Source organism: Pituophis catenifer, unplaced genomic scaffold, assembly GCF_029215685.1.
Source record: "Pituophis catenifer annectens isolate HBS135680 unplaced genomic scaffold, rPitCat1.0.hap2 SCAF_3, whole genome shotgun sequence".
Classification (NCBI taxonomy): Eukaryota; Metazoa; Chordata; class Lepidosauria; order Squamata; family Colubridae; genus Pituophis; species Pituophis catenifer.
Genome location: NW_027256883.1, coordinates 178854276 through 178870513, shown reverse-complemented (window position 1 = coordinate 178870513; position 16238 = coordinate 178854276). Strand labels below are relative to the sequence as shown.

At 37.4% G+C, this 16238-nt stretch overlaps 1 protein-coding gene across 1 annotated transcript in view; it reads right to left on the bottom strand.

Moving 5' to 3' along the window:
• LOC139314291 (uncharacterized) overlaps positions 1–15538 on the bottom strand; it is a 28834-nt gene extending 13296 nt beyond the window's left edge. Inside the window, exon 1 of the mRNA XM_070939876.1 lies at positions 15357–15538. Within this exon, the coding sequence (XP_070795977.1) occupies positions 15357–15520 (164 nt within the window). The 5' untranslated portion in view covers positions 15521–15538. The remainder of the gene's footprint in view (positions 1–15356) is intronic.
• Between the last annotated feature and the right edge of the window lie 700 nt (positions 15539–16238).

Sequence of the window (16238 nt, the reverse complement as noted above, 5' to 3'; positions counted from 1 at the left end):
GCTACTACCACAAGAATGTCTAAAGATTTCTTTTCCTCTAGGATAAAACCAGGGGTTTCCATAAGTGAACATTTAATATCTTTAAACAAAATAAGAGCTGAACTGCATTTAAGGGGGGAGGTGATTTCAGATCAAACGATGAAAAGTGTTATCATCAACTCACTTGACCCATCATGGGATAATTATATGTCACATTTAGACACAATCAATCTAGGATACTTATCAATAGAAAGTCTATCCAATAAGTTAATAGCTGAAGACAATTCAAGGAGGAGTCGCTCTAACAACCACATAGAACACAAACCATATAGAAAAGTAGCTTTTCAAGAAAGATATAATGAAACATTTAGATGCCACAACTGTGGATCCAGGGAACACAATAGAAGAGATTGCCCCAAAATTTCAAAAGAAAGACATAGGTCAGAACACAGAAATAAATACAATTATAGACAGTCTTCCATTGATAAGACATAGATATAGAAGCCCACCAAATTACAAAGAGCATAGAGGGGGCAGAGATAATTCAAAGGATAGAAAATCTGGTTCACTGAATGGACTAAACAAACAAGACAACACTAACATACAGCAAGCTGAGAACAATAATTGGCTTATTGATTCTGGAGCAACTAATCACACCACTAATAACAAAAATATATTATCTTCATTTGTAGAAGATAAATTTGTAATAAAGGTAGCTAACCAAGAAAAGGTTCAAGTATTAGGTAGAGGGAATGTAACCTTACCTGGCCTAGGAAAAATAGAGGGGGTATTACTAATACCTGAAATACCTCATAACATACTAAGTGCCATAAAACTAAGCAGAGATTCTGATATTAATATTGTTTTTTCAAAAGGAAAAGCGACCTTGGAGAAAAATAAAATAGATATAGGTACAGTAATGATTAAAGGAGGCCTACCTTATTTAATAAGAAAGGAGAAATGGTTACACAACATTGATTCAAATATGGAAGATTGTATTGAACTAGATGATGGAAACATTAGCAACAGTGACAATGATGAATATAAAGTAGCTCATGATCACAAGGATGCACATAATGAAAAAAAACCAAAAATAGGTAAGCCAATTCATGATGAGTGTGCTCATGTTTTACATAGGAAGTTAGGACATGCCAGTTTTCCTGTAGTACAAAAAATGACTGAACACGCAGAAGGTGTTAAAATAAAAAATTGTGAAAACTATTTGGAATGCTCAGTATGTAAATCTACAAAACTAAAAACTAGTCCCAGGCCTAGAAAATCAACAAGGTCAACCAACAAAATTTTTGATTTAGTACACATGGACCTGGTTGGTCCACTAACTCCATCAATCACTTATAGAAAACGTTACTTCTTAACCATAGTGGACGATTATAGTCGCTATGGATTTGTTTATACATTAAAACACAAAGATGAAACTTTTCAGAAATTTAAAGAATTTTATAAACGCGTAGAAACACAACACAATATCAAAATAAAACAAATCATGACAGATAGGGGATGTGAATTCATGTCTAAGGAATTCTCCCAATGGCTGAAGGACAAAGGAATGTTACATTACACATCTAGCCCATTTTCTGCGTTCCAGAACGGAATTGCAGAGAGGAAGAACTCAACATTACAAACCATGATTAGATGCACATTGGAAGATGCTGGCTTAAGCAAACAATTCTGGTCAGAAGCCCTACATTATTCCAATTACACACAAAATAGAACCTGGTCCAGCATTGTAAATAAGACACCATATGAAGTGATGTATAATAGGAAACCAAAATTAGCACACATGCACATATTTGGAGTCACTGCAGACGTACACATACCTAAACAATTAAGAAGAAAGGGAGAAAATGTGTCTAGAAGACTCAGATTTATGGGATATGAGACAGGCACAAAAGGATACAGATTCATTGATAATAATAACAAATTTATAGTTTCCAGAACAGCTGTGTTCCATGAACAGGCCAACTGGTCTAAAATACATCTTAATGAAATATTCCCAAGTAACAACAAAGATACAAAATCCCAAGAGAAAGGGACTATAGAAAAGCAAAATGACAACAAACATAGAAACAAAACCAAAACATGGACAAATAGTCAACACAAAATAAAGACAGATACACTAACAAAAAAGGAAGCAAGATATTTGCATGATAATAATAGTAAACCTGAAAAAACAATTAGAAACACCAGAAACCAAATACCAAATAAATACAAGGATTATATAATGCATATGGATGGAGAATCAACGACACCTAATACGTATGAGGAAGTGTTAAAACTTCCTCGTAAAGAAAAAGAAAAATGGGAATTAGCAATGAAAAAAGAGATGGAAAGTTTACAAGGATTAAATGTATTTACACCTGCAATTGCACCAAAGGACAAAACCATTATTGGCACTAGGTGGATATATAAAATTAAAAATTTAGAGGGAGGCAATACTCTATACAAGGCTAGATTAGTTGCACAGGGTTATGCACAGAAATATCCGGAGGACTATACTGACACATACTCCCCCACAGTAAGAACTGAGAGTGTCAAAACAGCTCTAGTTGTAGCATCAGCACTCAATCTCGATGTATTCCAATATGACATACAGACTGCGTATTTACACGCAAAACTAGATAAGGAAATATATGTAAGAGCACCTCACAGTCAATACACAAACAAGAATGAGACTTGGTTATTAAACAAGAGTTTATACGGGTTAAAACAATCTGGTAAACGATGGTATGATTGTTTAGTAAAAGTACTTAAAACTATGGATTTCAATGCTACTACTGCTGATAACTGTTTCTTTGTTAAAAAGGGTGATGATTACATAGAATTTGTATTGATCTATGTGGATGACATTTTGTACATAGGTAAACATAAAGAAAGAAGAGAAACATTTGTAACTAAGCTAAATGAACATTTCTCATTGAAATCTTTAGGCAAAGTAAATAAGTATCTTGGTGTTCAAATTAATAAAACTAAAAGAGGATTCAAACTTACTCAGAGAGATAAGATCATAGAACTCTTGAACAAATGCAATCTAAGCGATGCCAAACCCTGTGACACTCCTATGCAGACTGACTTCCTAAGAAATGCAGATGAATCATCCCCTGAATTCAAAGATAATACATTCTATAGGTCTATCATAGGTTCCCTTCTTTACATTTCCAATTGGACTAGACCTGATATCGCTTTACCCCTCAATTTATTGTCCAGACATGTCAGCAAACCAACAATGTACCATTGGGAAGCTGTTAAAAGGATATTAAGATATTTAAAGAATACCTTAGATTTTTGTTTGATATTAGAGCCTAATAATGTTAAGGAGCCAAACCTCACATGTTACGCAGATGCGGATTGGGCTGGAGACACTTCATGCAGAAAAAGTACATCTGGTTATGTATTCCTCCTAAATGATTGTCCAGTTTACTGGTACACTGGCAAACAAGATTTAGTGGCCACTTCAACGACAGAAGCAGAATATGTTTGTTTATCTAAAGCAGCGAATAACCTTGTATGGTTTAATGATTTAATTTCTGATGTTTGGAAAAAACCTGCCTTACCTTTTGTCATGCATGAAGATAATAAAGCGGCTATCGAAATATCTAGATCTGACGCCATTGGACAAAGGTCCAGACATATAGACATAAAATTTAAACATGTGAGACAATTATCTCAGGATGGATTTATTAAAGCGGTGCATTGTGAGACATCAGAACAATTAGCTGACATATTGACAAAGCCTTTGCCATTTAAGCAGCATAAATACTTGACTTCCAAGTTATATGTTTTGTATCGTCCTGAATCTGAATGTAATTGGTGTAGCATACCGAATCGGCATTTAGAGGGGGATTTGTCACATGTAAATGCCTTATTCTCTAATATGTAAATAGTATATGAACGGGATATCAGGGGTTAATTTATTCTTCACTTCTTAATGTATTCATACTTTACCACTCCCATACCTAGCTCCACCCATTGTATATATAAGGAGCTGCACGCACCCATTCCTTGCTTCTATCTGTGAATATTCAGTGAATATAGAATGCCTAATGTAAATAAAGAGAGATATATTTGAACTTTTAACTCTTACTAGATTTATTGAGTCTGATCCTGAAAATATTGCAACAGTTTTAAATGAGGATAGGGAATTTTCAAGGTGACATAAAAATTGACTAACATAAATCATAGTTGATGATAGCTGATGATATGGTCAAACACAAAGTAGACACAAAAAGAGAAGGTAAACATAAATGCAATTTACAAGACCAATTTGAAAGAAGCACTGATTTCATCTCCAAGACTGGTCATCATTTTTAAAGTGGAGAGGATATTTGTTTCAAACTATTTTTAAATAACAGATGTTATGAGATCACCACACATCCCAAAAGGAGAGGCAGGATGGCTATCAGTGTGCTGCTCTGAAAGGTTAGGATGGTATGAAAAAGGCACAAAGAGAGGTCAGCAAGCTGAGGGGGTATTTGTAGATAGCTCCATGTGCTACTACAACCATATGCAGGCACGTCCCATGACAACACTGTGTGAATTTCTGTCACATAACTAGCCCTCTATATTGGTTCTCAGACTTCATTCCTTCTCGCCAGTCCTAAGTAGAGCAGCCCACTGAGTTTACGCTATCCAGTGAGAAAAATAATGTCACTACGCATCAGGGTGGATAAAAATCAATGATTTTTTTAAAAAAATCAAAAAAAATCAGATTTTTTTTTATTTAAATCAGATTTTTTTGATTTTTATCAAATTTATTTTAATAAAAAACTTTTCGGGTAAAAATCTATCATAAGATAGTTTTCTATTTAAGATACATAAATAATTTAGTTTATTCAGCATGAAATGGAGCTTAGTTATGTAGCATGAGGCTGTGTATTCTGCAACACTGGGACTATCGGTGAGTCAACAGTGGGTCAAAGGAGTAGCAGAGATGACAGTTGTTCTTTAAAAATTATGATTTAAATTGAGTTGATTTAAATCAAGCCTTTTTACTAGTGATTTAAATCATGATTTAAATTGTGATTTAAATCAACTCAACTCGATTTAAATCAAATCCCCCCTGCTACGCATACATGCATACAGATCAGTAACAAAAGTTGTCTAGGGTGCTTTTTAATGCTGTAAATGGATTTGAATCAACTGGATAGTTAGATTAAACACTAAAATCTAGAGTAGTTGGTTGTTGTCACAAATTCTGTGACAACAAATTCTGGTTGTTGTCATAGAATTGACAATTCTATGTGTGGTCTATTTTTATATATAAAAATATATGCATATGCATGTGTGTGTGTGTGTGTGTGTGTGTGTGTAGAGGGAGGGAGGGAAGGAGAGAGAGAGAAAGAGAGGGAGAGAATGAAACTACAAATATCATTGTTTCCTTGAGCAGCTCCATATCATGATGTTCTAGCATCATCTGGCATCAGAAAGCTTTAAGAAAAAAAAGGTACGTGGAATGATCCACATGGCATCCTCATTAGCAACTAGATACACCAGTAACCAAAGTGAAGAGGAGACACATGAGCTAATGACAGATCCCAATGTGTGTTTCCAGATTCACAAATCTCTCTGGTATCCTTGGCTGGCACATAAGCATAGGTATTTGTCTTAGAAACATGCTTCTCAGTTAGGACATCATATAGACAGAATCTTTGGACTTTACTGATATGCAAGTCAACTGATAGGGTTTTGTATTTGGAGAGAATTATTACATGAGAAAGTCTTGTTTCTTAAAAAACAAAAAGACAAAGGAAATCAGCATCTGTGTTAACATGGTTTCCCAATAATAAAGTAGTACCCTCACCTTGCTGGGATCCTAGCAGTTGGCATAAACACAATGAGTCATGCCCATTATCTTTTTTATGGGGGATATTTGCCCTGGACTGCATGCAAAGAAGAGACACTATCCAAAGCATTTTATAAATTTAATTTTAGTATTTGAAATGACCAAATAGATAAATGCTTTTATTCAGAATATACTCCCCATACATTCTTATTTATGTATGGAGCCACTGATTTCAATGGACAAAGAACAAGGAAAGAAAAATGCCTTAGGGTAGGTTGCAGTGGGAAGGGAAGATGATGGCTTACATCTGTGATGGCGAAACTATGGCATGCATGCCAGAAGTGGCACACAGAGCCCTTTCTGTGGGCATGCGCGCCGGCCACCTGGTCTTCAATTTCCGGCGCTCCGGTGCACACGCATACATTCCAGTTTGGGAACTCGGTACCAAAAAGGTTCGCCATCACTGGCTTAGGTATTTCACCATCAGGGCTCCCAGAAAAGGTCTGGTTTTGCCTGTGCCAACTACTTCAGGAGAATAAGATTCTATTAATACTTGAATACTGAAAAAGTACTCAGAAATGGGGAGAAGAATCAGATTTCTAGAATCATTAGTTTTATTGCATTTCCATCATATATATTATCTCTTAAAGCTACCCATTCACAAGTCAAAAGTCTGTTGCAACTGAGGGTCATTCATTTCCTTTGAAACAAGACTTACAGAAATTGGTAGACTAGACAACTATAGTTTTCTAACTCTCCATGATACACAAATAATAAGTCAATTACTTGTGAAAATATCTGCAAAGGATGACAGTATACGCAATGGTTCTTTACCCTCTGCACAAATTGCTTGTGGAAAAAATACATAAAATGTAATGATATGACATACATATTTCTATTATTAGATCAGGAATGGATTACAGCTGAAGTGGGAACCCTATAGCCCTTCAGATGTAGATGACTGTTTTCTTCCATCAGGTCCAGCCAACTTCATCAATGATATGGAGGGTTATGATTCTATTTTGATAAATTAGACATTTCTAAGGAAATGCAGAGGAGTGAACTTAGGCCTTTTTCATTCATTTGTTAAATTTACATCCTTTCCTTCAGGAGCTCAAGGTGGTATTCACAGAATTCATGTCTCCTCACCTTCCATAATAATCTTGAAAGGTAGGTTGGACTCAGTGACCGGTACAAAATCATGCCTTGAGCCAACATGAATAAAAATGGAGTTGAACCTGAGCTTTCAACATCTTAACCGCTGCATCACACAAAAGGCAGGAAACAGATGACAAAGGATGCTTAAGCCCTGAAAAATCTGGAAATACTGCCTGCTATTCTTGTCTTCAGTTATGATACCAACATTCCAATATCTGCCGCAAAGAAGCTGGAGTTAACCTATTCTCCAAACAACCTGAAGGCAGGACAAGAAGCAATGGACAGAAACTAATCAAAGAGAAAAGCAACCTAGAACTAAGGAGAAATTTCCTGACAGTTAGAACAATTAATGAGTGGAATGATTTGCCTTCAGAAGTTGAGGGTGCTCCAACACAGGAGGTTTTTTTAAGAGACTGGATAACCATTTGTTTGAAATGGTATAGGGCAGTGATGGCTAACCTTTTTGCCATCGCGTGCCAAAAGCAGGGGGAGGTTGCATGCCCACACCAATAATTCAATGCGCCCCACCTCCCCGTGTGCGACCCCCCCGATCCTCCAGCTTTTGGTACGCGATGGCACGGTGGGCCCGGTAGGCCCGGTTTTCGGTCTCCCCAGGCTCCAGAGGCTTTCTAGAAGTCTGGGGAGGGCAAAAACAGCCCCCCCGAGGCCTTCCAGAGGCCGGAAATGGCCTGTTTGCTGACTTCCGGTGGGACTGGAAGTCTGGAAACGGGACGTTTCCGGCCACCGGAGAGCCTCCAGGGGAGTGGGGAAGGCTGTTTTCGCCCTCCCCAGACTTCTAGAAAGCTTCTGGAGCCTGGGGAGACTGAAAAATAGGCCTTCCCCACCCACCCCGGAGGCCCTCCAGAACTTCCGGTGGGCCCGGAAAGCCTGAAAATCAGCTAGCCAGTGCGCGCATGCGTGCTGGAATTGAGCTAGGGCAACACTCACGTGCCCACTGATATGGCTCTGCGTGCCACCTGTGGCACGCGTGCCATAAGTTCGCCATCACAGATATAATGTTTCCTGCCTGACCTCCAAAGTCTCTTCCAACTGTTATTCTATTATTTATCTTTATCACCCTTTTTGTATCTCCTTTCTATTTCCAAAGATTCAAGAAGCTAAATCCAAATGATCCAGCTACAATTCTTGGTAATCAATGTGGAATTCTGGTATTTAAATAAATGTAGGCATGACATAAAGACAATCTGATGCTGCTCAGAAATTGTCATACAGAAAAAAGTTCCTCTGATTAAAAATAATGGAACATGTCTGAGGAATACAGGATTGTAACATATAAGCACTGTATTTTATTTCCTTATTCCATTAGAAAAACAAACTCCACTGGAGTTATTTTATTCCTTCCATTTTTTCTATTGTTTTCCAATTTTTCAGAAAAAATGAGCCTTCCAAAAAAGAAACCTGTTCCTACCTAGAACTACCTAGACCAGGGTGTCAAACTCAATTCCATTGAGGGCCATATCAGGATTGGATTTGACCTTGGAGGGACAGCTGGAGGTGTGGGATGGGCGTGGCCAAGGTGGGTGTAGTCTTGGTGGGCATGACATGGAATCGCACCTCCGCAGATATGGTTTTATATACTTATAAAAATAGGGACACATACATACCTGTGATTTTGGTTTTTTTTAATACTTACTTGATCACCTTATGAAAGTGAGACCAGATCAAAAAACTGACTCCAAGAAGACTAGATCTATAAATTATTGACATGGGCTAGCAAGCCTGAAAGGTAAAATATTTTACTTTTCCTCCCTTTTATAACCTTCTGAGTCAAGGATGGCCTCCTGCAGCACTCCGGAGACCCCGTTTTGGGCCTGGAAGGCCTCCTGGGCCATTCCAGAGGCCCCATTTTGGGCCTGGAAGGCCTCCTGGACTACTCTGCCCTATTTTTGCTAGCAAAGGCACCGTGAGCCAGTCCTTTGCTATTTCCAGACCGGCCCCGCAGACCAGATCAAAGCACTCCATGGACCGAGTCCGGCCCATGGGCCTTGAGTTTGATATCCCTGACCTAGACCTAAGGAGAAATTTCCTGACAGTTAGAACAATTAATCAGTGGAACAATTTGCCTCCAGAAGTTGTAAATGTCCAATACTGGAAGTTTTTAAGAAGAGATTGGACAACCATTTGTCTGAAATGGTATAGAATTTCCTGCCTAAGTAGGGGATTGGACTAGAAGACCTCCAAGGTCCCTTCCAACTGTTATTTTGTTCTGTTCTACTCTACTCTGTTAGAAAATTATGATTATCATTGATTAATTTGCCTATACTATTGGAAAGACTTACGTCATTCACATCCTACCTTATGACTGAAAAGTAATAGTGCAACAAGTCCATGGCACCTCTGAAGAAGTCAAAAGGGAAATTCAATCAAAAGCACCAGCAATGAAAATAATCACAAGAGAGAAGGGCTAGTTCAGGGGTCGGCAATCTTAAACACTCAAAGAGCCACAAAGGTCCTAACCGGAAATTCCCTGTTCAATTCTGGAACCAACTGGAAATCCGATTCCCCCACCATAGAGTCTCTTCCTAGTGCAGCATCCTTTTTTCTCTACCTGTCCAACAGAAAGCCCTATCAATTGTGGAGCTGACCGGCGACAGGGAGCCACAGCAGAGAGATGAAAGAGCCACATGCGGCTCCAGAGCAGTGGGTTGCTGACCCCTGCCTAGTTGAACTTCACAAGCTTGATATCTTCACTAAGGTCCTGAAAAAAGGCAATCTTGCCTTGATTTTAGAATTCAAATTATAATTTCTTCTCTAGACAAACAGTCATATAAGTTAACATGAGAACCCATGGCAAGTCACTGAGCAAACTTTAGTTTGTCATATGTGCACCATATGGAGGCTGCAAATTCCAGATGACTATTGGATCATAGAGTTTTCTGCATGTTTTTGTTTTTAATATGAATAAAGTTAAAGCATATTAAGAATATTAATAAATATTTATGGAATCATGATTATATCATTACTGAGTAAAGAAAGAATATTAAAAATATTAAGAAATATTAAAGAATATTTAAAGAATTAAAGAATATTTGTGAAGAACAAAATGCTCGTAAAAGTACAAATTAATATACATCACAGAAAAAAAAAAATAGGATGAATACTTCTATAAGGTTTTTCTACCACTTAGTGGTTGGCTGGATTTTTGCAGCTCATAGCATAGCCAATCACTCTGTACTTGTATTTTTCACCATTCTTATTATGCATTGCATGTATTTAAGTTTTAAATGCTGCCCTGATGTTCACCTAACATGAGGCTGGGGGAACAGGGCATTTTCCCAAGCTCTAGACTGTAAATAAATTAATAATCTAGCCTAAGGTATTTTCTGACCAAATGTCACATAATGCTGCTAGTTGAGAAGCAACTGGACAATACGAGAAGAGTTGCATATACTGAGTGGGCAGCCCTAAAAATTGAATTAATAGATGAAATATATTTTCAAAAAGTGACATCTAAACATACTAAAAATTGAATTAATAGATGAAATATATTTTCAAAAAATGACATCTAAACATACTATGTTCATACATATTATAGAGGTGGATATTTTGTTTTGTTAGCAAACCCACAAATGGCTGGGTTTGTACATCACACTAGGTAAAAGTCACTGTTTACAAACTTCAATGGCTAAGTTTATACAACTAAATCAATCTCAAGCAAAACATGGCACAGCGTAGGAAGTCAGTTTTTGACTCGCTGTACTAATTGCACACTATGCAGTTAGAAATAGTACATTATTTTGGTTCTGAAAACTTCTGAAATGCAGTAACGGAAAGATCTTGATGCCTGTTTATGAGGCACGTTCTGAGAGTTGAGCTAAGCCCTTCTGCATCAAAGCACATTTCTCTCAAGAGCTAACATGCTAGAAATCTTCTTGTTGGCTCCAGTTCAGCACCTTAAATGCTTCTATTCCAAGTGCTGATCTACCCGCTAAATAGTAACCCTTAATGTAATCCAATCACAGCGGGCAATGCTGTGCTGATTCCCTGTCACTGGCATGCCACTCATTACAGACCTTGCCATCTGGCTTTCTTCTTTCCAAAGCTAATCCATGCCAATCAGCAGCAAATGAGAAACAGCAGGATAGCGTGCAGAAAGCGGGTGAGAATGGAAACATAAAGCTGATATTGTATGCAACCAACAGGAAGAGCAACTTGCTAAAACAAAAACAAAAACCCAGAGTTTTGTTCTCCAGGTTTAGCAGCCTGGACCACATCTACCAGAATCCACTGCCAGTGCAGCTGGTAAATTCTACATGCTGTAGTTCCTACAAACCTTTTAAAGCATTCACGTATTAAAGCATGTGATTTGGGGCCGTCGTACAATCTGGATCAGTCAGAGAGTTGTGGTCAAGTTCAAACCACCTTAATACAGTGCCCCTTCAGACCTTCCAGGCGAATGTGAATATTCTGATTCAATAATTCCATGAGTTATCAGAAAACTCTGCCAGAATCAAAGAGGAGTAAACAAATTCTGCCCAACTTTTACAAAGTTTTAATCACCTTCCTATCAGACTATGCCATTACTTCTTAGCCTGTATTTTATTCATGCTTTTCTGGGAATAAATCCCACTGAACTACTTCTGACATGCATAGGACTGCACTGTCTGTGGATTCCTTTGGGTCTTTAGACCTATTCATGCAGCCAGAACACTGAACATCTGAATATTTCTATTAATCTCCAATGCCCATTGATTCTAATTGCCCTGCAGAATTTGCATGTTTAAGGCAAACATGTGCAGAAAGAAAGCCATGTTTGGCTATATGCACACTGAATCCTGAGAGCGTAGAAGTCTGCAATATGGGGATCCTGGGTCATATCAAACAGTTTCAACTCTGATTTCACTGACAGCAAGGGAAGGAGTAGAGAAGTTATCTGAATTTCTCACCAGCAAATACTCTGGGTTCATAAGGCCTGAGCAGGGGTTTTAATGGTTATGTACCATCAAGTCATTTTCAACTCTTAGCAACCATTTATTTTTCCTTGCTGATCTGTCCCTAACTTGGTCCTTTAGCTCTTCCAATGCTGTCCTCATCACTACTCCCACTGAATCTATCCACTAGGTGGTGATAGTCTTTTTTCTTCCATCTTTCTGCTGAAATAACAGCAATGTATTTTATCAAAGATGACAACTGCTGCCACCTGCTGGAAATGAAACTTCATTCTTATTAAAACAAATGAAGTACCTTTAGGTCAATACTCTGACACGATGGAGGCTATCTATAAAAGGTCATGCCACAATAAGCAAAAAAAAGCTTGATATTAGATAACTAATGAATATGTAATAATTTCTCTGGGAAATCTTATCCATATGCCCATTTAAATTAGCAAAGATGCAAAACCATCACAGAAAATTCCAGATTTTAAACTAGGAATTTCAGACTTCATAATTATATTTCACCCAATTAAAAAATGTACAAATTTACCTAAGAACAAGACAAAACATGAACAGTTGATAATATATTCCTGAATCTCAGGCCAGGTAACAGTTATCTCTTCATATTCATTAGCTTGGGACTTCAGAAAGACAAGAAAGAAAGAAACTGTCACAAAGGTAATTTTATGGATCAATACCTCTTCTGGATGGCTCTTTCAAGACTTGAGTACTAAATCAGACTATTTATTTAGTCCTGCATAAAAAGGCTAGGCTACATCTTGTATTTAGTTATATGTGTAGCATTTCAAGAAATGTGTTATACATATGTGGCTGTTTGTACACTGACTCACTCAGACATCAAAATTGTGCAATATCAGGATTCCAGCTCATATCAAACTATTTCTCTCCTCTAGGGAAGAAGATGAATTTATTAGGGTGACTGTTGGGAAGAAAGGAAGGAAGGAAAGAAGGAAGGAAATTATCTGAATTGCTCACATAGCAAGTATTCCAGGTTCATAATGCTTGGCAAGGCTTTTGATGATTATGTGCCATCAAGTCACTGTCAACTCATAGCAACCATAGATTTTCTTAACACAACATAATTATGCACCATAGATAAAACAAAAGTGTAAGTGGCAATATTAATAACAGAATTGTCAAATGATAAGGTGAAGAATACAATGTATAACATGTCCTTGAACTGTATTAGAGCCAGAGGAATAATCTGGAAGTTGCCATCCACCAATCTACCAGGGTTCAGTTTCAGTCTCTTGACCAAGTCTTGCAAGATGTCAGAAAGGTATTAATTTGAAGGTATGCAATGATTATCAATTAATTTCAGAATATTTCCCACTGTCAAGGACAATCTTTCATCTTGGATAAACCAAATTGGTCTTCCTTCTTGAACAGGTTTCAACATATCTGGATGAGGGAAATAATCAATTTACTTCATCAAAGCTATTTCATAAATATATCTGTTTAGACCCTAACCCTAACCCTAACCCATTCCTTCAAATAAATACATTTAGGGACAACCTATCAAAAGCTTCATTTCTTCTGTTTGCCTTTATTGGCCGATATCCCTGTTTCACTTAGTTTCAATTTATTGTCCTACGTCCTGATCTAAATCTGCCTAAACTTCTGTAGTTTCAGATCTAACTGAGAAATAGAGTTGAATGTCATCAAAATCCTTGTTATGATCCCACCCAACTCAAGCTTGGAATGACTACTTCAATTTGACACCAGCACCACCTCTTCTCACTTTCCATGTCAACTGATTCTGGGATTACAGGGCATAATTTGCAGTTTGCAATTTCTATAAAGGTCTCAAGTTAATTCTTTCTTTTATTTCAGGAGCTTTGCTACCATTAATCCTGTGCCATAAAACAAGGAACAAAATACCAGATAATCCACCACTTTGTGTGGTTTATTCAAGAAGTAAATTTCAATAGGAGGAAACTCAAGGCCAGTAAACAAACAGATCATGTGCTAAATATAACTTAAAATACCTGAAGCATCCATTTATTTCATTTATTTATTTCATTTAGTTGCAATACCACACAATAACAAGCAGACTGCACTTATCATTTGACAGGATTATACATTTTAAGAATGTTAATTAACGTATTTTTTATATTTTCACTACCACACCAGGATAAAAAGACAAGGAGACATCATTTTAAGCTTTAGTGACCCAGAAAATAAAATTATTTTGACACATATCAGAGAAAAGTCAATTCTGCAAAGGAACATTTAAAAAGAAAGTTGGTAAATGTATATTAGGGATCTTAAATTTCTGGCCCACAGGTGGCCCTGTCATCTTTTATACAAATTATACAAATTAAAACAAATAAATAAATAATCTTTTGCAGTCCACATGTAACCAAAAGAGCGAGGCACAGATATTGGCCAGCCCCTCTGTACAGTAATCATGAACACACATTATGAATCCTCCCTTGGGTTAGTCACCAACATGAAGCTCTGTTCCTAGGCATTGCAGTCTAAAAGGCAACTGCATTCCTAGCCTTGCATCAAGGTGCAATCACAGCCACCACCACCGTCAAAACAATGATTTGTGGACTCCAACCTTGGACAGTGAAAACACCTCAGTGCAGCCTTACCTTTGCCTGTTCTGTATAGGTTTATGGCTGTACTTTTCTCCCTAAATCCATAGCAAGAAGAAACATGGCAGAGCCACTGGTGCAGGTGCCAACTCTGGCCCCATATGTGACATCTTAATGCATGGTGAGGAGTGTAACTATCTGGGCATGGAGCTGTTTCTTCTGGGCCTTGTGCCTGACAAAACCTTCATGCTGTTGCCTAATTTCCAGCAGTCTTTCTTTCTCCTGCTGACTCAGGAGTACCAGAGTGACTTTCCTCCTCCTTTTCTCCATTGGTTGCCTAGATTTTTAGAACTCTGAAACTGCACCTGATATGCCAAAGGACAAGATGGCAATGAAGAGGCATCTCAATTCTCTTTATGCAACTGCCTCCTAAAGAAATATTTATCTCTCAGGAAATATCCACAAAATATTCCACTATGAGGTATTTGAAAGACCAAAACCAAGGCGCTTTCACTCAATTCTTTGTTTGCCATGATAAATATTTGCTTTCACTTCAAACACATGGTAAATGGGTTTATTAAATAAATAGGATATCAGTCATTAGGTGGATCAAACATTGCATATGTTATATATAAAATATACCTTATTTCATATGTATTAAATTAGAGCTGCTGAAATAGTTCATGTCCCTTGCAGTAATTTATTGGCAAGCAAACAAAACTTCCAGCCACAGAGTCACATAAGAAATTGTATTATTAGATGCTTGGATCTTGATTACGGTTATTTGATAAGACTGGACCAATTCAAAAATAAAATCTTCAGTTTTGTTGGTTAATTTTAAATTAATTACTAAATATTAGGATATTAATCTAACCCAAGACGCCAGGAGGAACCAATGACGCCCATTTGGCATCCTGGCTCAAGGGCAGAAGCCTTCCGCTACTTCGCATGCGTTCCTACCCTGCGCCGTGCACGATTATGCATCGTCTCTCTCCAGCCTCCCAGAGCAACGAAACAAGAATAGCCGCCCTCCGCAAGGACTCCGTTTTCAGCGTCTCGAACTGGTTTTTCTGCGTCAATGCACTACCTCCTAATTTCAGAATGCAATCCACTGCAGCAGCCATTGTGTCCAGACTTGCCGGCTCTTATTTTACCGGCTGTCTTTGCTGACGCCACATCCGGCCAATTTCACTGTAAGCAATTTGAGAAAAGCCAGGCGGTTGCAGCGCAGGCAATGGAATGAAATTGAGGAGAATTTGCAAAATGACTACTGATTGCAGCATCGAACAATTTATTGCTTTTTGGGGGGGAAGGGGAGAATATGCGGGTATTTTTATTTTAACTTTTCTTCCCTGATACTCCTTTAATTAAATGCTGTTCTTTCTACCTTTTAATCAAACTCTCAAGACAGGTTAATTTAAGACAAGTTGATTCCGATTAAAGTAGAACTGCTGATGTACAAAGGCATATAAATATATATTATGTTTATAATATATATATGTGTGTGTGTGTGTGTGTGTGTGTGTGTGTGTGTGTATGTATATGTATGTGTGTGTGTGTGTGTGTGTGTATATATATATATATATATATATATATATATATATATATATATATATATATATATATATATATATACAATAAAAATATATAAATATATATATTTAAATAAATTTGTATATTTATATTTCAAAGGCAAACTCATATATTTTATGAGTTTTGTTTTCACAACTGGAACCAAGTTTATATGCATTTAGATGATTAATCGACAAGGGGGGAAAACGGCCCTAGGCAATGCAATGCATTTGCCAACATTAGTCTCCTTTTACTCCCCCCCCCCAAAAA